The sequence below is a fragment of the Bos javanicus genome, chromosome 8 (genome assembly GCF_032452875.1).
Source record: "Bos javanicus breed banteng chromosome 8, ARS-OSU_banteng_1.0, whole genome shotgun sequence".
In the NCBI taxonomy this organism is placed as follows: domain Eukaryota; kingdom Metazoa; phylum Chordata; class Mammalia; order Artiodactyla; family Bovidae; genus Bos; species Bos javanicus.
In genome coordinates this window covers 46,947,297-46,971,606 of record NC_083875.1, presented here as the reverse complement: position 1 = coordinate 46,971,606, position 24,310 = coordinate 46,947,297, and the positions used below count along the sequence as shown (strand labels likewise).

Genomic DNA, 24,310 nt, shown 5'->3' with positions numbered 1-24,310 from the left:
AAAGAAAAGACTGTTGCGGGCCTACAACAGGAAGTCTTTTCAGAATGGAAAGAAAGCAATGGGTCCATTATAAGTGAGAGATGACGCAGGAAGTATCTTCCACCTAGTGGTGATAGTATGTAATCCCAGTGACGACATACGCTGTGTGCTGTGCTTAGTCGCTCAGTCATGTCTGACTCTTTGTGACCCCATGACTGTAGCCCACCAGACTCCTCTGTCCATGGGGATTCTCCAGGGAAGAATACTGGAGTGGGTTGCTATTTCCTTCTCCAGGGGATCTTTTCAACACAGGGATCGAACCCAGGTCTCCTGCATCACAGGTGTATTCTTTACTGTCTAAGCTACCAGGGAAGCCCAGGTCCTGGGCAAAATCATCTGAGGTCCTGCTAGAGGGGTAAACCTCCAGGATTATCCAACTGAATTCTTCCTTGTGTGAGTACAGTGCACTAATCAGTCAGCCTCAACTGGGTGATGCATTACTCTGGTAATGCTTTCCTTTCATGAGTCTCTGGGTCTTGGGTATAAGGCTGAAGCCATTACCTAAGGTTTCTAGTTCCAGATCACTGTGTAGTACCATGAAACATGTAAGGAAGGCTCCTGAACTGTTTGACATGTGTAACTGCTGCTTTTGGAAGAGACGGGGAACAGCCAGGGGAACATTAGTATAATTACACCTTTCTGGGGCACAGGCACTAGTCTACTTTTCTTGAGTTTTGACCTTTTTCTTGAGTTTTGACCTTTCTAAAACTCCTTCAGGATGTAATTTCTGTTTTAAGCCCATACATATATCCCTTAAGGCAATACTGATTTAGACTAACTTATATGCAGAGTACATCATGAGAAACGCTGGACTGGAAGAAACACAAGCTGGAATCAAGATTGCCGGGAGAAATATCAATAACCTCAGATATGCAGATGACACCACCCTTATGGCAGAAAGTGAAGAGGAACTAAAGAGCCTCTTGATGAAAGTGAAAGAGGACAGTGAAGAAGTTGGCTTAAAGCTCAACGTTCAGAAAACTAAGATCATGGCATCTGGTCCCACCACTTCATGGGAAATAGATGGGGAAACAGTGTCAGACTTTATTTTTTTGGGCTCCAAAATCACTGCAGATGGTGACTGCAGCCATGAAATTAAAAGACGCTTACTCCTTGGAAGGAAAGTTATGACCAACCTAGATAGCATATTCAAAAGCAGAGACATTACTTTGCCAACAGAGGTCCATCTAGTCAAGGCTATGGTTTTTCCTGTGGTCATGTATGGATATGAGAGTTGGACTGTGAAGAAGGCTGAGTGCTGAAGAATTGATGCTTTTGAACTGTGGTGTTGGAGAAGACTCTTGAGAGTCCCTTGGACTGCAAGGAGATCCAACCAGTCCATTCTGAAGGAGATCAGCCCTGGGATTTCTTTGGAGGGAATGATTCTGAAGCTGAAACTCCAGTACTTTGGTCACCTCATGCGAAGAGTTGACTCATTGGAAAAGACTCTGATGCTGGGAGGGATTGGGGGCAGGAGGAGAAGGGGACGCCAGAGGATGAGATGGCTGCATGGCATCACTGACTCAATGGACGTGAGTCTGGGTGAACTCCGGGAGTTGGTGATAGACAGGGAGGCCTGGCGTGCTGCGATTCATGGGGTCACGAAAAGTCGGACACGACTGAGCGACTGAGAGACCAATATCTATACCTAAAAATAATTGTCACATATTTGTCAACTGATCAGAAGCTGTCTGATGCCCAGACCAAGTATTACTCTTGATTCCAAACATGTTTTTCTTCTTGACTTGCATGTGACATTTCCTTTCCCCAGAAAAGATCAGAGCTTCATGGAGAGACAGTCGGCCTCACATGTGTTTGGAAAGCAGAGAAAAGCCCTGTGTGTTGACAAGCTTTGCCACATTCCAACTCCAAACGCTGTCTGTCTCAGCAAACAAAAGCTCTCTGGATGGGAACCAGGAGCCCCAGCGATAAAACCTCAGACTGGCTCAAGTGTCCCTGCACATGAAGGATTCCAGTCTGTGGAAGGTATTATTAACTGGAGAAGACAAATTACTTTCTTTCTGTGGATCACTGCTTAACATTCAGGATAGGGGTTCCAGTGGGTCTACTGGGAGATCAGGGTCCCATCTGTTCTTTGTTAAGCAAGTGTGATTTGTTGAGACACAGCATATTCGTAATTGGGAGCAGTGAAGCAGCTGTTCTCTAGTCTTGCGGCCCTCTCGCACCAGGGCTGGGAAGGAGTGGGAGGCCATGTGGAATGAACAGCTAGCTGCTTCATTAAGCTGGAAGACGAGTCTTAACAATCAGGGGGAAAAGATATCAATATTTTGGGAAGAACAACTGCTAAATATGTCTGTCTCTAAAATTATTGTTCTTTATTATATCTTTTAAATGATTTTTAAAGTGTGTCATAAATGAGTGGTTATTAACTTACTGGGGGCAGAGTTTCAACTTGGGAAAACTTTTAACAGTTCTGGGGTGGTGATGGTTACAAAAAAGGTATATGTACTTAATACCATTGAATTATGTACGTAAAAATGACTAAAATGGTAAATTTTATGTTATGTATATTTTACCACTATTTTTAAAAAAGCTTGTCATAGAAGTCTTCTCTTGGGTAAGTAGGGTCCAACAATACCAGAAATTAGTGTGATAAGATAAATTATGAAAAAAACTGAGGAGACCGGAGATTTTAATATTCTAGAGCTAATTGCCCTTATAGTTTCAGACTAGTTGAGTAGCATTGTTACATGTCTGGATATCAGCTACCGAAATTCTTAAAAGACAAGGACTTGAATGAGACTGTTATTAAATTTCAGCTATTAATATATAGCCAACACATTAAATATATAGTTTTGATTTTCTTTTGTGTCAACAGCACAATTTATAAGTAAATGTCATTATTTGGTATTTTAATGTATCACTCATATTTCTACTACACAAGAAGGTTCATATAAGACTCCTACCTTTATTTAGTAGTGTGTTGGAGAGAATTTAATTGCCAGAAGTACAGAAGATGTATTGAAACACTCAACAGTAACACAGAAGAAATTGATGGTGTCTCTTTATTTGGAAATTATTATTTTTTTTTAGTGATGAATAGCTACTTTTCTAGGACGTAGCTGTGGGAAAGAGATAGGGAAAACTGGATGACTTTTAATCTGTTCACTGGTGGACTCAGTGAGCTAGGAAATGTTACAGTTGAAGGCATTTTCTCACTAAACTGGAGAGTTATCTGTTGATTTGTTTATTCTACTATCTTTTGGTCCCAAAACCCATGTAAACCCCAGGACAACTAAAACAATTATTTAAGAAGAATTCTGACAGCATGGCATCACATTAATAATATGATATTATTATATAAATATAATCATATATTAAAATTGTCATAACCAATAAAACCCTTAGAACTTTGTTAAGATTTGTCTTTACTGTCTTGTAAAAGAAATAGCATCAGTGTCAAGGAACTTTCTGATTCTGCCAGGACAGAGCTATTCAAATAGATGGTGACAAGAAATGGATAAACAGGTCCTGCAGAGTCCATTTCAGCTCGATGCAAGTCAAGATTTATGTCACAAGTGCTTTTATTATTTTATCAAACAGGGAGCCAAATGGTCGGGCTAGAATATTGTCTTTGTCGTTGTTCTAGTAGAATGACATGTTCTAGTAGATGACTGACAAACGTTGGAAATGTTTCCCCAACTTTAGCCACACAAATACCACTAAGTATATATTACTTATCCACATAGTACCTGTACTATTATTCTTCTGATATATTTCTTTAAATAGATTTCATTTTTTACTCCTTAAATCCATTATTCAAATAGGAAACTGCATATTAGCATGAAAACAGAAAACAAGCTATAGATTTGTGAAATAATGGTGTTGCTGTACTGATTATATATTTTGCTTTCTTTTTTTTTAGAGGTAGTCTAGTTTTCAGAGTTTTTTTAAAATTAATCTTTATAACATCTTCTTTATTTTATTTTATTTTTATTTTTTTTACTTTACAATATTGTATTGGTCTTGCCATACATTTGCTTTTATATGAATAGTACTATCAAATTAAAAATATTCATCCACTTAACCCTTAAATTACCCAGTGGTACTTTGGAAGACACTGGTTTAAGGTCTACCAAATCTTCTGGTTACTACTAAGTCATTTTATTTGTAATCATATGCCATGGTTTTCTATATATAAAAGCACAAATGACACAAAACACTGAGTCCAAGAAAGTATCCCAGAAATGAATACCAGATGAACATCAGATTTTGTGAATGAGTCACTAACTACAAAAATGGTAATATCATTTTCATTTTAGTGGAGCTTGTATAGTATTAATTCTTTCAGAAATACAACCTCGGTTAATCATCACAGCAGCCCTAAGAGATTAGCAGGGCATCCACTGTTATGTGATGCATGATGCATAGTAGGTACTTAGAAAATATGGAGTAAATCAAGATCATAGAAACTCTGCTCTATATAACATTACAATTGCTCCCAGTTCTAAGATGTTTCATCTTATAAACATGTAGCATATGACACTGGTGGCTTTAACAAACATTCGTTTTAAAGGGGTATTTAATTGCTTATACTTTAATTTACGAATGGGTGATCCTTGTTATATTGTAATCTGAAAGCCAATATATCAGCCCACATTAGGCCATTAGAGGCCATTGTGTGTCCTAACCCTCAAAGGCGAAGCTACCCTTTGAGGGTTTAGGCTATACAATGGCTGCGGGGACTGTGGTCCTGGAGTTTAACTGACAATATTGGTTCACAGATCAGAAAAATTTAGATACTTTCTGATGGGTTACATTTCAGTGGATGTCTAAAACTACCATCAGTTTGAATATATCCTTTCCAAGAGCAGACCCTTTTCTCTGGTATGAAGGGTGATAGGTACGAGATTACGTGGCTGTGTGAAGACTTGTGTTTTTCACATGTAAGCTGTCACAGCTGTTTGAAGTCATGTGTGGTCTCCTACTATCATGTGGGATGGAAAACTCTGGTGAGACAGTGTGGACAGAATATGGACATTAGAGCCCAGCATTCCTGAGATACAGTCCCTATTCTACCAATCATTGCTGTGTGGCCTTGGAAAGACATTTCTCCAATCTTCAGTTCTTTCATATGAAAAATGGATACTTTCACTTACAAGTCATGGTAAGGGTGTATTACTGATTGAATATTAATTTCCCCTCTTTCCAAATTTATATGTTGAAATCCTAACCCCCACTATGATGGTAATTAGAGGTATGGTCTTTGGGAGGGGTTAGCTCCTGAGGGCCAAGTTCTCATAGGTGGGATGAGTAGCCTTATAAGAGTCCTCAGGGAAATCACTTGCCTCGTCTGCTGTGTAAGGACACAGCAAAAAGACTGCTGACTATGAACTAGGAAGTTAGCCCTCACCAGACCTCAAATCTGCCAGCACCTTGATCTTGAGCTTCTCAGCCCTCAGAACTATAAGAAATAAATGTCTGCTATTTAAGCCTCTGAGTCTATGGTATTTTTGTTGTAGCAGCTCAAACTGACTAAGGATATAAAGGTCCCAGCACAGTGCCTGCACATGGTAAACTCTCCATAAATGATCAGTAGATGTTATTATTTCCCTAGAAGAATAACTGTTAAAGTAATTTAAAGAACAAGACCAAGATAGAAAACTCCAATGCTATATTATCTGTAGGTAACCCTGGGCATAGCACAGCAAAATTTGCAGCCTCTGCATTGTTATACTTAGGAATAAAAAGATATAATCTGTAAAAGATTTTATGTGGTTAGAAAATTGAAAGATGTCCTGAGACCCTTTAGGAAGTTTGCATTGAAATAGGTGAAATAAACGATGGAAAAAGGGAAACCCTAGACAAATTTACTGAAAAAAAATCAGAATGCTCTACGTTGTTCACCAGAGAATTTGATACTCTGTGGTCAAGTATTTTCTGGGAATAAATATTGAACACACTGAGAAGTTTTTACATTACAATTTTTGTTATGAAGTTTCACCCCGGTCAGCTGAAATATTCTTCAAAGTTTTCAGAGAGACAAAGAAAACACAATCATACCATTTTCTTTAAACAAAGCCACACCAAGTAAACTAACATGTGCCCCTACATGTAAATAAAGGAGCAAAATTATGAGTAATGGAATATCTACTGCATGTACTTTTGTCAGATTTTCATAGATTTTGTCTTTACGCAGGAGAGAGGATGTCATCCACAAGTTGATTAAGTTTAAACTCAACCATCCTTTGAAGTACATGAACAGACAAGTACCTATAGTTACCTTGTTTTCTAGATGACATCACTGAGACCTAGGGACTTGAAGTAACTTTTTCAAGGTCTCATACCTAGTGAGTGGGGAACCTTGACTCCAAAGTTCGTGGGTCTGTTGTATCCTGGCTTGGTAACCCTCCCTTGCCCTTTTCAGAGACTCTCTCCCTCCATGGCTCCCTATTTTTGTTTTGTCCTCTCTTCCATGTCCAAGACATTGCACAGACTGTTTCCCAGAAAATTCCCCTGTGTACGCTACCACAGCACAACCCTCTTCTCAGATCTGTTGTTACTAGATTTTTTGGTGTCCCTGAAAAATGGAAGAGAAGCTATCAACTCCCTCCCCAGAAAAATGTACATACAGACATCGTGATTACAATGGACTCAAACTAACACTGATTTATTCTTGATATTTCTCTATTCATCTCATAATTTAGTTTCTCCCTATTACTACATTTTCTACAGGTCTTGCTAATTAAGTGGCTATTCTTATATGCATCAGGGAGGGTTTATCGGTTCATTTATTCCTTCCAAGGGCTTTTTTGAGCCTCTGTAGTGTATAAGGTACAACAGTAAGTCCTGTGGGGATTCATGGAGGAATTCGATAGTTTTCTGCCCTCATGAGGCTTCCCTCACAGCTCAGTCGGTAAAGAATCTGCCTGCAATGCAGGAGACTCGGCTTTGATTCCTGGGTTGGGAAGATTCTCTGGAGAAGGAAATGGCAACCCACTCCAGTATTCTCACCTGGAGAATCCCACGGACAGAGGAGACTGGCAGGCTACAGTCCTCGGGATTCCAAGAGTTGGACACGACTTGGCGACTAAACCACCACCTGCCCTCATTACACTGGCAATCAGTTAATGAGGCTCATTTTTTGTTTGCTGATTTGAGTTATCTCTTTTCACTAGATCCAGTGTTGAATGGCCACGAAGCTGCCACTGCAGCAGCCTCTTGCTACCATGAAAGGACAGACTGTGATAGGAGCCAACTCAGAAAAACCAGGGCAGAGAGGTGGAGAGAAGAAGGTCCCAGTGACATGGTTTTATCCTCTACATCAAGCTGTGCCTCAAGTCAGCCCTAAAATGACATTTTTTTCCTGTTATAAAGAGCAACAAACTATTTCCAACCAAAATAGTCTTAACATATACACATCTTTTAATTATCTTTTTAACTTCATTGTCTTTCCAGATACAGCCTCACACTCTCTTAGAATCTTCTACTCAGTGCTGGAAGTAGAAATCTGATCTACCTTTGAACAAAGGCTGAATCTCTTCAACAGCTACCCTAGCTGATGCAACACTGTCCCAGAATCTCTGAAGTAATGGGAAGAAAAGAGGTCAGTCATAGGACCAAGTTTCACATCATCTTCTTAGGCAAAGGTGCATTTAGGATCTGAGGCCAAATGGATACTCATATGGATAGTGGCTGGAACCAGGTGTTCTTGAAAAGACCCAAGTCAAAACTGCCAGGAGGGATGCAGGTAGAAAATCTACATGAGTTTTATCTCTGTCGTACTAGGGGAAAAGAGCGTAGCCATAGATCATCAGCCAGAGAGTACAGTGCCCAAAACGGTGAGATGCAAAAGAGCCAGTACTTAGATATCTGTCTTAACAGAAGGTATCCAAGAAAGAATTTGAAGAAACACTAAACATTTTAGAAGTTATTTTCTTTTAATCCATCCTCCACTCACTCTGGCTAAAGGATCCTGATGATGCTGGGCAGAGGAGGAAGTAAAACAAAGAGAGTTCAAGCACAGACAGTCTTCTCTTTTATCATCTCCAAACTATGAATCAGGCCCATGCTGAAGGGGAGAGAGGATTCGATCGAATGAGAAACTGAAGTTGTCATTTGAATTGGACATCTTAACACACCTGAATGTGTGACTGCTCACACCTCAGCAGGACTGGGAAGCTGTGGGATCTGCCAGGGGTGGGAAAGGGAGAATTCTCTAGGGTATGTTTGAAGACAGTGTTGGAAAGAAAATACAAAGCTGTTGTTGATTTCACCCTACCAAGTTTAGCCAATACAGCCAATATTTTTTGTTGTATTGCTGCTGTGTGGTGTTATTTCCTAGGCCTATTTTTGAGGTAGACCATAAGAAACAGCACTATGCCACTCTCTGTAAGGACCCTTCAGGAAATATCTCTTTAATATTAATATCAGGGATAGTTCTGCATTGCTGGACCAAACGATGTGCTTTTATCCAACTAGTGTTCCTAGAGAAATTGAGAGCCTCAGTGGAAGAGGTCTATTCATCAAGGAGTATTTTATCATGGACATTGTTTGCAATTGCCGACACATGGTGATAATAAGAAGTGAAACAACTTTTAGTCTGGTTTAGTGTAGTTTACACATTTCCTACAGAAAAATGCACCCCTCTGTTGCCTCCATCCCTTGGTGGACTGCTTCATCTGTTTCTATCCTAAGAACACAGTAAATCATGTTTTACAGAGGACTTTTCCATCTTTTTCAGGTTCTGGAAAGTGAGGACTCACACTGATATATCTTCCCTGTCTGCCAGATATTTCTATGCGAGGCCTCAGTCCTGGGCTTCATTTTAGACCACTATTTTATTTTTTTCATTTTTGCCCATCTCTCTTTTATTTTTAAACCTTACTTCTAATTATCTTTGTGTGCATATCTTTGTAAGCTCATTTAAATCCTTTTTGCACCTACATAATGAGCAATATAATAAAAAGAAAGAATGATTTTAAATGCACATACTGAATTACCTATCCCATGTGTGTAATATCCCACATGCAGTTCACTTTAGACACCTTAGTTTTCACATATCAGAATGTAGTAAACAACCCCTAGAAAGCTATTTCAGGTTTCCTTAGGAAACAGCACCATGTGGCATAACTCACCTACCCCAGTAGTGTGATCTCCCTTTGGTCCGGTGTAGGAGGTGGGAGTCTCTCCCCTCCTCCTCTGCCAACTGCTCCGGTTTCTTCTCTCCTGAGTAAATATACATTCATCTTGTTCGAAAGTACACTCTCCTGGTGGAAGTAGGAGCTTCTCTGCAAGGAAACAGCAGGTGTTGTGACTATTGAGGCTCTTTCAATGAATATATATTCCAAGGCTCACTGGAAACCCACACTAATGTGTGGTTATCATCTGGCCACATGCCCCACATAGAGAGGCAACCCACCTACCAGCACTCCAAGCCAAGCTCTTGCCTCTGGCTAGAGTCTGGACTTCACCCTGGTTCTGCCATAGCGGCAGAGAACAATCAGAAATCTAGATCCAAAAGTATTGGAATACTTTGAGAAAGAAACTTTCTCTGACTTGTGAATTTATTTGTATGAGTGAGATTGTAAAACTCTCTGACAATTGGAGGTATATTGCCTTTATGGAAACATAAAAATAATAAAATTGCAAGCAGGAGGTTTCTTCAGAAATCCAGAATGAGTGAAGGAAATCCTCAGAGCAAAGCTATAGTCACTTTGGAAGAGGGAGAGAATGTGAAAAAATTAAATGTGATTTTGGAGACATAGCTTAATACATGTGGAGCAGGTTACTGAATTTTTCTGTGTCTCGGCATTCTTATTTGTAATGTGGGAATATTAATGGTATCCACCTAAGGGGGTTGTGAGGATTAAATGAGATGATGTGTGTAAAACGTTTAGATGTAAAACTCAATAAATATTAGCTAAATAAATATTAGAACTTGGTGTTTTTCTACCTGGAGGCTTATTCTCCATTTACAAAAACAAATGTTTCTGTCTTTGGGTGCTATCTTCAATAACTCTAATAATGATTATATTAGAGTGGCGCCACCTCCCAACTTCCTGGGAACTTCTTTGGCTGAACTTGGTTCTACCTTCCTACATCTAGATTCTCCAATAAACAACCCATCTTTTCCTTCTCTAGCATGATAATTATTTTACTTCATTTTGTTTTACATACACTACAAGCTAATGAAGGTTCATTCTCTTTTCTATGCCTTGAGTGTAGAGATTTTTATCTTGTTTTATGTTGTCCTTGCAGCACCACACAAATCAAGGGACTACAAACAAATTGTCTTTTAATTAAATAAACATGGAGATTATTCTCCAGTGCCAAATAGATACCACAATATGCCTGCTGGTTAAAGAAATGGATACCTTGTGACTTAGGATGCAGTGGTAATTAATAGATAGATACAAATGATCTGCTGCCGCTGCTAAGTCGCTTCAGTCATGTCCGACTCTGTGTGACCCCATAGTTGGCAGCCCACCAGGCTCCCCCATCCCTGGGATTCTCCAGGCAAGAACACTGGAGTGGGTTGCCATTTCCTTCTCCAATGCATGAAAAGTGAAAAGTGAAAGGGAAGTCGCTCAGTTGTGTCCGACTCTTCGCGACCCCATGGACTGCAGCCTACCAGGCTCCTCCGTCCATGGGATTTTCCAGGCAAGAGTACTGGAGTGGGGTGCCACTGCCTTCTCCGATCTGGGTGGAGATACCCATAATTTTCTCATTAGAGATAATGTCCAACACATAGCCATAATATTTGTCACTATCATCAATGCTCAGTCCATTGTTTCATTGTCATTTAATCCACTTAGAAAATATTTATTTTATTATGATTTAGAAATGATATGCTTAGCCTAGTATATGTATAATAACAATTTCATCAATATAGCTTGAAAATCTGCATTCAAGTAAGGCAAGTAAGGTAATCATAAGAAGAGTAATTATCAGAGGGTATCTGTTTTCAAAGCACTGCTTTGTGCCAGGTCCAAGGCTAGGGAGTTTATATGTGTTATCCTCACTACTCAAGTAGGTATTACCATCTCTCTTATAGATGAGAATATAGGGGTCAAGTCATGTGCAAAGTCATACGTTGTATTTAAGTCATCACTTCTAAATGAGAGAGGCACTTCTGGCAAGAAAAGCAAAGGACAGACTAGCAGAGATTAAATCCATGTGGTATATTATTAGAGAAACAGGACATGCCATGAATTGGCCAGGGAAACAAAGAAAGCTGAAATGACAGTCATCTTACCTGGAGACCAGCAGCTTCCCAATTCTATTGTAATGTCATCCAAGGCCACTAGACCACAGTCCCATAAACTTTTGCATAGGCTCATGAAAACCACCTGCAATGAAGAAAAATAAAACTATGAGTTCAGTTAACTGAAAATTGGAAACTCTTACATCCTGGGATGTACATAGCACAACAGGAGTACAGAAGCAAGCTACAAGCCTGTCTTCATTGTCTGTGAAGTACAGATACAGTGGCATGAGTAATGGTTAACCATTTATATATGACCCGAGAATCACTTATTTTTTTCATCAGAGTCAAGCTCGCAATGATATAGTGTATACACTAATGCTGAAATTAGTTTGCATTCTTTAAAGAACTGAGAGAGGAAAGCACGAGGTTAACTGGGTGACAGAGAAAAACCTGTCAGCTTTTAAGTATTTTCCCCCAAATAGTCCACAAAGTGTATACAGGGTTGATGGCAGTCCAGGCATTTTTACAAACATTTCCAGTGCAAACACTACTGATTTTTTGGAAGTGACTTTCTTACAATGTGGTTCTTTCATCTGGTGAATGAAGTCTCAGTGATTTGCCACCTGAAGACTCAAGTTCCATTTCCAAAGTAAAGATCTACATCCCTGAGTGTTATCACTAATAAAAGCCCTAAATGCAGTTATTTTATCAAGTCAAACATTTTGCATGTGAAGGAAAAATAAATCTCTTCAACAAATTATTAAGTTCATTGTGCCAAAAAAAGAGAAAAGTCCTGGATTTCTTAAATCAATTTAAAAGTCTCCTCTTCATATATAGGATGAGCAAAGAGTACTTTTCAAAACATTTTTGTTAGATTTTCACTGCACTTTGCAGTGTACAAAGTTGCTTCACATGTATAACCTAATGTTTAATGAGCACAAAGTCTCTAGTCCATGTTCAGCCCCTCAAATACAAATCTTAATTCAAAAACAAAAAGATACAATGAAAGAACAACCCAAATTATGAGCAACGAGAACATTTGATTTTTTTAGGTTCTTAAACCTAAAAATCCTAAAAAATTTTTTTAGGTTCTTAAACCTTTTTTAGGTTCAGGATACAATGTCTTCAATTTACCTGTGTTATTAGTAGGATCCCTTTGGTCTTTGATGATCAGAGCCACCAGAATATAGAATTTATTTAAAAAGAAGCTGAAAACATCACATGACAGTTTATCACTATGCAAAATATAAAATGTCTTAGGCCAATATCTTCAGAATAACTAATTATAAGATGTGTAAAAGTTTACTGAACTGGATTCATATTACTATAAATTATAAGAAAAAGACAGTTTAGAGATGTAATAATACATAGCTATGTGTGTGTGTGTTAGTAGCTCAGTCATGTCTGACTCTGCAATGCCATGAATGGTAGCCTGCCACACTCTGTCCATGAAATTCTCCAGGCAAGAATACTGGAGTTGGTTGTTATTCCTTTCTCCAGGAGATCTTCCTGACCCAGGGATAGAAACTGGTCTCCTGTGTTGCAGGCAGACTTTTTACCATCTGAGCCACCAGGGAAGCCCTAATATATAACCATATGTATCAATATTTACAAAGAACGAACTAAAAGGGATGTTTCGGTTTTTTTCATTTAACTTTTGTTAATTTTCTTATTCTTAAAGATTATAGGGATGATCTGACTATGTAAAATATATTATTTGCAGGATTTATACATAGGAGCTTAGTCTCCATTTATAAAGCAGAGGTCTATGTCATCAGCCCTGAGTGCAATTCCATTTTTATCAGCAATTTTTCTTGTTCTATGGGAAGGAATAGTAATCTGCCTTGTAATTTACTGAATTAATTGTGCTTCAGAGAAAAATCTTGGCTTTCTTTTCCTTTGGCAGCTTTAAAGTCTATTTTTGACATAAATAGTGAAAAAGCACTTTTTCAAAAAGATTCTGTGGTACTGAAATGATTCACCATGTAAATTATTACCTAAATAAGACTCAAACATATGGCATGTAAACATATCCTAAAGAGGAGAAATGTTATCATGCTTTCACATGTTTGCTACACCATTATTTTATAATGATCATAAAACCAAGGAAGCAAGCAAACAACCCAAGATTTCAAAAACAGAAGAAATACACAAATCATGGTGCTGCAATCTAAAAAACAGGCCATTATTAACTCTGATAATTTGAAAATAGTATTTAGTAGTAGAGAATATATTCCTCTCATAATGTTAAGTGATGAAAGCCGCTGATAATAAAATTAAAATAAAATGAGATAAATTACATCTAACTCATCTAAAAATACATAGGAAAAAAACCATGAAAATTTACTAAATATATAACACTTTTATTAGGTTTGAGAAACTATGGGTATTGAATAGAATTTCCTTTTAGTTTCTAAACATTCTTCAATTTTGTTATATTTATAATTGAGAAAAAAGAAGGAATCAAGATATCTATAATTAAGTTGTGAAATAATGGGCTACTCTTTTTCAGATTGGCATTGTTTATTATAGTAGCTATGAGGACACGTGGCTATTGAAATTAAGTAAAATTAAACATTTTCTTTCCTTAGGTGTCCTAACCACATTTCAAGTACCCGATAGCCACATATAACCAGTGATCAAGTGAGTTGGTCATAGCAGATTTGTAACATTTTCTCATTGCAGAAAGTTCCACCGGATAGAGCCTCGTTTTGGACATTCCTAACAAATTTGTGAACTGTCTTAGTGGGTTAAGTGAAACATTAAAGATATTCTGGACAACAGCAGGCCACTAAGTTATCACTGTCTTAGAACTCTTTCCACACTTAAGAGTACTGGCCAGACCACTTGTTGTTTCATCTGATGTCTGACGAAAGATTCACAGTCTGCTACGTACTATATTCAAACTATGGCCTCAAAGAGCAGATCTGTTAGGCAGCTGTCTGTCAGCATTCCAACACACAAAAGAAACCTGACAAGATCACTTGTTTGCTCTAACACGTTGGATTTCCACTCTGCTATTAATAGCGAGGATAATGTCAGTTCCTATTCTTGTGCTGCCATCTTTCATTTCGAGGGCTACTTGAGGTGGAGAGGTTATTTTAGGGTAGTTGATGACTGGGTAAGCTTATGACTGGGCCTGGCTGCAATAGACAAAGAGAAAGTCAAACATTTTGGTCTGTTCTTAAGAACTCTGTCCTGGGTCCTGTTAAGAATGTGACAAGAAAAAAATTCACCATAGTCTAAATTCTTAAGGGGACTGACCTCTTGTTTAATTACAGACCTTTTTAAAAAAAAAAAAAAAAGTGTTTATTTCATTTTAGGCAGTATTTCAAAGCAGACAGTACCTCTAAAGACTGGGAAAAAGATCTCGGGCAACTCAAATGTATACTAGTGTCTATTTGAAAGAGAAGAGGGACAAAGTAAACTGCTGTCCCTTAGACAGATCTTGATTTTATGCAAACCTCTTAAAAGTTAGGAGCAAATTAGATTTGTGTAAATCAGTTTGTTTTAGTGTACTAAAGGTTCTACTCCTGTGGGGACTAGTAATACATTAAAATTTTTGCTTTGATAGAGAATATTAATTGCTGAAAAAACTTAGCTAGACAATTTTGGAAGGCAAATAGGCAGTGAATGGAGAGCTATAAACACACATTTGCAAACAAATCATTTTAAATATAGTCAAGTAAGGTTAAAAAACATGATTAACTTACTTTTTATCATACTAAAAATAGACATTATACATGCTCATTTATCTACAGTAAGGTGTTCCAATCTTAGCACTCCTGATGTTTTGGGTCAGATAATGTTTTGTTGTGAGGGATGCCCTGTGCATTGCAGGGTGTTAAGCATTCCTGGTCTCTACTCACTAGATACCAATATCACTCCCCAGATCATAACAATAAAAAAATATCTCCAGACATTTTCCCTTGGGGAAATGTCATGCCCAGACATGCCTCTTGGGGAATGGGGGGGCCAGGGAAAAATTTTGTCTGGCTGAGAACCACTGGTTAAGGGTAGCAGAAAACTGTGTGGATTATCAAACCCCATTTGCTAAATTCCTATTATGTGTAGTCCCTATGTGAGGCACTTTCAGATTTGTTACCTCCTTTTGGATTCTCAGTTTCAACCTGTTCATTCTCCCCAGTCAGTTGTTTATATTTTAAAAGCGGACTAGATTGAATTAGTCTGCTCTTCCTCACACCATCAGGTGGTAGTTCTGATGAGCATGAAATATCCTTAAGCCCTAGAAACAAAAGGCAAAGGAACAAAACAGCAAGGGAGATGAACTAACTCTCCAGCTGAATAATCATCACCAAGTCAATCAGGGCTTCACTGTTTAAATTTCCTGTTTCAAAAAAATTCAAATTGTCAAAGGGGAATAGAATCTCTTCTTTGTTTTCACTCCTCTCTCTTTCAAAAAAGAAAGATCTACTCCCTCAAAATAATATAATGACAGGGAGCAGATCTGAAGGGTTAGGGTAACTGAGCAAACTTTCCTCATAATATACAAATTATAATTCTCTCTTAAAGTTATCTTTTTTTTTTTTTTCCTCAAGGAGTGGGAACAGTGGAGTGGAGGGGGAGTCTGTACAGACATCCAGCTACAAGGCTGCCTTAGTCAGATGGTCTAGACTGCTGCTAAACCAGTAAAAGTCCAGAGAAGTTCCTGGTTAAAGCATGAGGGAGAGAAAAAAGTAGAGAAACAGATAAGTCAGGAACTTATTTTCTCAAACCAAATCAAGCTGGATTTTTAAAAAAATAATTAGGATTACTAATTTTAACTTTATTAAGTGTCATAGTTTAAGTGGTACCCAACACAATAAATAGGATTTTGCTGAGGGAGGGAAGAAATGAAGCTTTGCAGGGAACTGTGGAATATATAACCACAAACTTTTGTTAAAAGTTAAAAAAATATGGTTAGTATTAAACAGCTCAACATTAGCTGAATTGACTGGTTTTTCACTGTCTTTTAAAGTACTGGGCTGGCCAAAAAGTTTGTTTGGGATTTTCCACTGGAAAATCCTCAATGAACTTGTTGGCCAACCCAATAGTTTCATGGCCTTCTGGAGACACATGGTTGGCCAGATTGCTGGATTAATCCACCACCTACTTTACCAATTGAAGAGCCCAAATTGGACCTATAATTAGAATGTAAATGATAGTTTCCAGAAATGGCCTCCTATCTTCACATAGAAACATTTCAATCCTACGCCAACAATACCATAAAATACTCAAGTTCACAAAACAAACTCAGGTTGTTATAAGTGGTAGACCTCAATAATTTACCAGAGGGTTTGATTCTGGGTTAAATTTAACTTCTCTTTTGATGAAGTTTGAAGTCTTTTGGGATCACTTGCACAGATAAATGTGGAAATGGTGACTACAGAGTTGGTAGAATTCACTAAATTACTATAATCCAGTCAGTGAAGTTCCAGAGCCCTTCATTAAAATGGTATTGACACAACTGCAGGATATACTATACTGTATAATGCAGCTGCATTCATTTAACAATTTGACAGTAAATTGTAAGAGAATTAAAACAATAAAAAATAACAAAGCAAAACAAAAATTCTGACATTAGACACTTGGCTAAAAGGATGGAATTTTCACAGATCCCTAAGGACAGACTGAGTGGAGCTTTATCTAGAAAAATGAGTGTAAGACTTTAATATTTTTAGAATCCCAGCCATGTTTGGGGAAATAGTTGCTGAACTGTAATAGCATGCCTCCTGCAGATACTATATTTGGTCTTCAGATCCCACAAAAGGCAGAATGACCATGTGTTTTTAAATAAGTCTTTAGCTGACCAACCCTTTTTCTTAAAAGATCCATCTGGTTTTGGTTTTTTCTTTTTTAAAAGACCCATCTGATTTAATTCTGCTCTTGGCTTTCACAAGCAACAAAGGTTGAGCAGCTTCCAGCTTTACCCAGCATGAGTCCTTCTGCTCAGAGAAGTCTTCCGTTCTAGGGTAGAGGGCACCCTGTGGTAGATTTGCAGACCTGCAGCCAAAGATTTTCATGGCTGTTTGGGTGGTAAACACCCACATAACTCAGTTCACTGATTTTAGACATCAACATTATTTTCAAATCATTTGGTCACAGAAAAGGGAACGGAGACCTCAGAATCAGATATTTTTTAGAATGAGGAAAAGAGAGACCCTATGATATGAGCTCAAGGTCATACAATAGCCAGCTGTAGATCTAAGCATGAAATATCATACTCTGAATGTCTGATAGAGCATATTTCATTATACCAATCAGCTCATTTTCTCCTTTTCACTTTAGGTATTTTAAAATATGATTACGAAAGACTTGAAACTCTCCAATTAACAGCATAATTAATAGCAGTGGACAAGTATGTCTCTGACCAGCATTTAGAACTAGCTTCCAGTCATTTTGCCTTATGTATGTTATAAACAGTTTTTGGTCATCTGGTGCCAGAACCTGAATCTTACATCAGATGGGACTAAATTTCATGGCTGATGATTGCTGAAACCTCTCCTCTCCACAGGAGATGCTCCCTCACCTCAGTGATATCCTTCTCTCTCTTAGCTGATGACCTTATATTTGCCCCACGTGGAAAATTTACTCCACACAGAAAAAAATGAGGAAAAAATACCCTCAACTCCCCACATCTACACCTTCAATCTTATCTTCATTTGCACTCATTTTCACTTCCTTTCGTTTGTTTTGGAAGCAAGGTCTGTCTAACTCCAAAGTTCATGTTCCTCTTTTTCTGGGACATAGATCCTGTACAATCCTGACAACTAGTATTGGGGGTCTAAATGGAAAATAAACATGAAAAGCCTCTGAAAAAATGAACATCAGACAAAAGCAAGATGGTATCTAATTCCACACCGAAGTAATGAGGACATAATTACATATAATATTCCTATAAACCTTTCATCATCAGTAAAGGAAATAGGTGTGAATGCCTTCCTCAACATACAATGTGGTTTATCTCCGGTCAACCTTCCTTAGGGAGGACCTGTAGTTAAACACTTCCCTGACCAACATAATGTAAGGACCAATTTATTTATTATGGATGGAGATCAAAATACAGACCTATTGTGGCTACTTGGATGGAGATACAAAATGTCAGTCTTTCCAGAAGACTCAGAGAATGCAATCAGCTGCAAAAAAGGTGAAATCTATGTTTTTGTCTTGACTCTCAAGGGCTCACCCCTGCTCTGTATGAATTTTTCTGGGTCAGGAGAAGACAGTGACTTTAACTAATACCCAAATAATGACTTCACTCTGCTTGTGTATGAACCATAGAGACAGTTGTGTGTCTAATTTTCATTGATTCCCAGGGCAAAGTGGAGATTCTTGATGCAGGGCTGTGACTAAAATCTCATATAATGTTAAGCCCCTTTTAGCTGTGTCATGAATTATTTAACCAACATCTACAATTATGCTGATTTCACAAGCTAGCAAGGGAATGCCCCAAACCCTTCAAGCTAGGCTTCAACAGTATGTGAACAGAGAACTTCCAGATATACAAGCTAAATTTAGAAAAGACAGAAGAACCAGATATCAAATTGCCAAAATCCATTTGATTACAGAAAAAGCAAGAGAATTTCAGAAAAGTATCTCCTTTTGCTTCATTGACTACACCAAAGCCTTTGACTGTGTGGATCACAGCAAACTGTGGAAAATTCTTAAAGAGATGGGAATACCAGGCCACCTTACCTGCCTCCTGAAAAACCTGTATGCAGGTCAAGCAGCAACAATTAGGACCAGACAAGGAACAATGGACTGGCTCCAAATTGGGAAAGGAGTACGTCAAGGCTGTATATTGTCACCTTGCTTATTTAACTTATATGCAGAGTACATCAAGCAAAATGCCAGGCTGGATGAATCACAAGCTGGAATCAAGATTGCTGGGAGAAACAGCAACAACCTCAGATATGCAGATGACATTTCTACCCTAATGGCAGAAAGCAAAGAGGAACTAAAGAGTCTCTTGATGAAGGTGAAAGAGGAGAGTGAAAAATCTGGCTTAAAATTCAACATTCAAAAAACCAAGATCATGGCATCTGGTCCCATCACTTCATGGCAAATAGATGGGGACAAAATTGAAACAGTGGCAGATTTTCTTTTCCTGGACTCTAAAATCATTGCAGAGACTTCAGCTATGAAATTAAAACATGCTTGCTCCTTGGAAGAAAAGCTTTGACAAGTCTAGATAGCATATTAAAAAGCAGAGACATAATTTGCCAACAAAGATCCATCTAGTCAAAGCTATGGTTTTTCCAGTAGTCATGTATGGATGTGAGAGGTGGACCATAAAGAAGGCTGTGCTGTGCTGTGCTTAGTTGCTCAGTCAAGTCTGACTCTTTGTGATTCCATGGACTGCAGCCCTCCAGGATCCTCTGTCCATGGGAATTCTCCAGGCAAGAATACTGGAGTGAGTTGCCATACCCTCCTCCAGGGGATCTTCCCAACCCAGGGATCAAACCCAGGTCTCCCACATTGCAGGCAGATTCTTTACCAGCTGAGCCACCAGAGAAGCCCAAGAATACCAGAGTGGGTAGCCTATCCCTTCTCCAGTGGATCTTCCTGACCCAGGAATCGAACTAGGGTCTCCTGCACTGCAGGCGGATTCTTTATCAGCTGAGCTACAGGGAAGCCCAAAGAAGGCTGAGCACCAAAGAATTGTTTTTGAACTGTGATGCTGGAGAAGACTTTTAAAAGTCCCTTGGACAGCAAAGAGATCAAGCCAGTCAATTCTAAAGGAAATCAATCCTGAATATTCATTAGAAGGACTGATGCTGAAACTGAAGCTCCAATAATTTGGCCACCTGATGTGATGAGCCAACTCATTGGAAAAGACTCTGATGCTGGGAAAGATTGAGGGCAGGAAGAGAAGGGAGTGACAGAGGATGAGATGGTTGAATAGCATCACTGACTCAATGGACATGAGTTTGAGCAAACTCCAGAAGATAGTGAAGGACAGGGAATCCTAGTATACTGCAGTCCATGGGATCACAAGGAGTCAGACATGATTCAGTGACTGCACAACAACAGATAGACGGGCTTCCCTGGTAGCTCAGTTGGTAAAGAATCCACCTGCAATGCAGGAGACCTAAGTTTGATCACTGGGCTGGGAAGATTCTTTGGAGAAGGAAATGGCAACCCACTCCAGTACTCTTGCCTGGAAATCCCATGGACAGAGGAATCTGGAGGGCTACAGTCCAGGTAGTCGCAAGCACAACAGCTGGACATGACTGAGCAACTAAACCACCACCACCATACACTACATAGCAGTTTCCAGTTTCTCAATATTACTAACAGTGCTTGATAAATGTGGTAGGTAAATCTCTGTACATAACTATGATCATTTCCTTATGATAAATTCCTAGAATTGTTTTGTCTAAAAATTTGCATAATTGGGTCTTTCTTTTTGGTACATATAATTTAATTGTCATCTAGTAATATTATATTGAGCTTCCCAGGTGGCTCAGTGGTAAAGAATTCACCTACCAGTGCAGGAGTCACAGGTTTGATTCCTGGATCAGAAGATCCCCTAGAGGAGGAAATGGCAACCCATTCCAGTATTCTTGCCTGGAAAATCCCATGGCCAGAAGAGCCTGGTGGGCTACTGTCCATGAGGTCACAAAGAGTGGGACATGTCTTAGTGACTCAACAATATTACATCAATTTACCATCACACTAGAGCCTACGAGAATTTTTATTTCCTTGAATTCTCACCTCTCTATGGCAATACTTTATATATCACATACTTAAATATGTGGGATCCCCTGGTGGCTCAGATGGTAAAGAATCTGTCTGCAATGTGGGAGACATGGGTTCAATCCCTGAGTTATGTAGCTAAATACATAAATATTTAATAAGTGTCTATAACTCATAGATTATATACATATATTTTGGGGCCTAAATGAAAGATCAATTTTTTAATTGATAAATTGAACAGTATGAATATGAATGCAGCTATTAATACAAATATACTTCTTCAAAGTATTTAAAAAATATCTTTATCCATTTGATGGACAAATGTACTGTTTTGCTATTTTTCAGATTTCTTTGGTTATAAATTAAGTTGGACATGCTTGCATATTTATTTTCCAGTAGTAGCCCTTTTCTTCTTATTTGCCTGTATATATTCATTGCCCACTTTCCTATTGCTTAGTTCATCTGTTGCTTATTGATTTATTAGAGTAAATTTAAATCTTAAACATATTAGGAGTTTGTCATATATGTTGCAAACTTTTTTTTCTGGCTTGAAATTTGCCTTTCGGACATGTTTATTAGGCAATCCTTACTTGGAGAAAGAAATTAAGGGAGAACTAAATGTCTTGGCTTGGAGACTGAGATGAACTTGGCAGGCCACAAACAGTAATGATGGATCCTTGAGCATTGCATACATTCCCATGTAAGTTGATGTTGAACAGAAAATAGGACTTCATGACCCTTCAGGCTGTGGTGGCAGATGCCATTATGAAGAGGCTTGTAGACTGCCTGGAGAGAGACTTCCACTGGAGGTATGCACTGCAAAGAGAGACCACAAAGTTCCCAGAGAAAGCCACACAAGAGAGGGAAAAAAGATGGGAATATCTGTGCAAAAGTAAATAAGGTGTTCTTCCATGCAGGAAAGCAGAGAGTCTTCACTAATGTGTGAGTTGACAATTTCCAAGTAGTGAATTCAGATTATACCTAGAGCGTATAGCAAATACCTAAATGATCTATGAGTTCAGAAAATCAGAGGATCTCCAGAGAATCTCAATGTGAGCATTAAAATCAATATTGTCATCCAAAATACTTGCAAAAAGGTAAAATGGTTGTCTGAGGAGGCCTTACAAATAGCTGTGAATAGAAGAGAAGCAAAAGGCAAAGGAGGAAAGGAGAGATATACCCATTTGAAAGCAGAGTTCCAAAGAATAGCAAGGAGAGATAAGAAAGCCTTTCTCAGTGACCAGTGCAAAGAAACAGAGGAAAACAATAGAAAGGCAAAGTCTAGAGATATCTTCAAGAAAATTAGAGATACCAAGGGAACATTTCACGCAAAGACGGGCACAATAAAGGCCAGAAATGGTATGAACCTAACAGAAGCAGAAGATATTAAGAAGAGGTGGCAAGAATACACAGAAGAACTGTACAAAAAAGATCTTCATGACCCAGATAATCATGATGATGTGATCACCAACCGAGAGCCATACATCCTGGAATGCGAGGCCAAGTGGGCTTTAGGAAGCATCATTATGAACAAAGCTACTGGAGATGATGGAATTCCAGTTAAGCTATTTCAAATCCTAAAAGATAATGCTGTGAAAGTGTTGTACTCAATAAGCCAGCAAATTTGGAAAACTTAGCATTGGCCACAGGACTGGAAAAGGTCGATTCTCCAAGCCAAGCTTCAGCAATATGTGAACCATGAACTTCCAGATGCTCAAGCTGGATTTAGAAAAGGCAAAGGAACCAGAGATCAAATTGCCAACATCCGTTGGATCATCAAAAAAGCAAGAGTTCCAGAAAATCATCTGCTTTATTGACTATGCCAAAGCCTTTGACTGTGTGGGCCACAACAAATTGTGGAAAATTCTTAAAGAGATGGGACTACCAGACCACCTGACCTGCCTCTTGAGAAATTTGTATGCAGGTCAGGAAGCAACAGTTAGAACTGGAAATGGAACAACAGACTGTTTCCAAATAGGAAAAGGAGTACGTCAAGGCTATATATCATCACCCTGCTTATTTAACCTATATGCAGAGTACATCATGAGAAACGCTGGGCTGGATGAAGCACAAGCTAGAATCAAGACTGCCTGGAGAAATATCAATAACCTCAGATATGCAGATGACACCACCCTTATGGCAGAAAGTGAAGAAGAACTAAAGAGCCTCTTGATGAAAGTGAAAGAGGAGTAAAAAGTTGGCTTAAAACTCAACATTCAGAAAAAACTAAGATCATAGCATCCAGTTCCATCACTTCCTGGCAAATAGATGGGGAAACAATGGAATCCATGACAGAGTTTATTTTGGGGGCTCCAAAATCACTGCAGATGGTGACTGCAGCCATGAATTTAAAAGATGCTTTTTCTTTGGAAGGAAAGTTATGACCAACCTAGACAGCATATTAAAAAGCAAAGACATTACTTTGCCAACAAAGGTCTGTCTAGTCAAAGCTGTGGTTTTTCCAGTAGTCATGTATGGATGTGAAAGTTGGACTATAAAGAAAACTGAGTGCTGAAGAATTTTGAACTGTGGTGTTGGAGAAGACTCTTGAGAGTCCCTTGGACTGCAAGGAGAGCCAACCAGTCCATCCTAAAGGAAATCAGTCCTGAATATTCATTGGAAGGACTGATGCTGAAGTGGAAACTCCAATACTTTGGCTACTTGATGCGAAGAGCTGACTCATTGCAAAAGACCCTGATTCTGGGAAAGGCAGGAGGAGAAGGGGATGATAGAGGATGATGACTGGATGGCATCACCGACTCAATGGACATGAGTTTGAGCAAATTCCAGGAGTTGGTGATGGACAGGGAGGCCTGGCGTGCTGCAGTCCATGGGGTTGCAAAGAGTTGGACACAACTGAGCAACTGAACTGAACTGACTGAAAATACTTGAGAAAAGATTCCCTAAAAATCCACCCATTATGAAATACCAGATTAGGAATTTGGAAGTGTGGAGGGTGGTAGTGTTCGTAGGCTCATAAATAACCTTTGGAATAAATATTTGCCTAAATTAGGAGAAGGCAATGGCACCCCACTCCAGTCCTCTTGCCTGGAAAATCCCATGGACAGAGGAGCCTGGTAGGCTGCAGGCCATGGGGTCGCTAAGGGTCGGACACAACTGAGTGACTTCACTTTCACTTTTCACTTTCATGCATTGGAGAAGGAAATGGCAACCCACTCCAGTGTTCTTCCCTGGAGGATCCCAGGGATGGCGGAGCCTGGTGGGCTGCCGTCTATGGGGTCGCACAGAGTCAGACATGACTGAAGTGACTTATCAGTAGCAGTAAATTAAGCTTATTTATAAGACTATGGGGAAAGAATATCTCAGATATTTCCATGTTGCTGCAAGGATGAACGCGGTAATCCAGCAATATTCCATGAAATTGATTCCTTGGGAAAGTCA

The 24,310-nt window shown here is 38.9% G+C and overlaps 1 protein-coding gene across 4 annotated transcripts in view; it reads right to left on the bottom strand.

Moving 5' to 3' along the window:
• Window positions 1–24,310, bottom strand: part of MAMDC2 (MAM domain containing 2) — a 163,256-nt gene that overhangs the window by 12,961 nt on the left and 125,985 nt on the right. Inside the window, exons 10-12 of one of the 4 annotated variants that reach the window (XR_009738049.1) lie at window positions 11,258–11,351; window positions 9,142–9,290; window positions 2,967–3,122 (exon numbers count right to left, since the gene is read on the bottom strand). Coding sequence is in view for 2 of the 4 variants with exons in the window: in XM_061425522.1 (XP_061281506.1) it covers window positions 9,138–9,290; window positions 11,258–11,351 (247 nt within the window). In the remaining 2 variants the exon portion in view is untranslated. Of the gene's footprint in view, window positions 1–2,966; window positions 3,123–9,137; window positions 9,291–11,257; window positions 11,352–24,310 lie in introns of all 4 variants that reach the window. The other 3 variants (XR_009738050.1, XM_061425523.1, XM_061425522.1) reach the window with 3 other exon arrangements.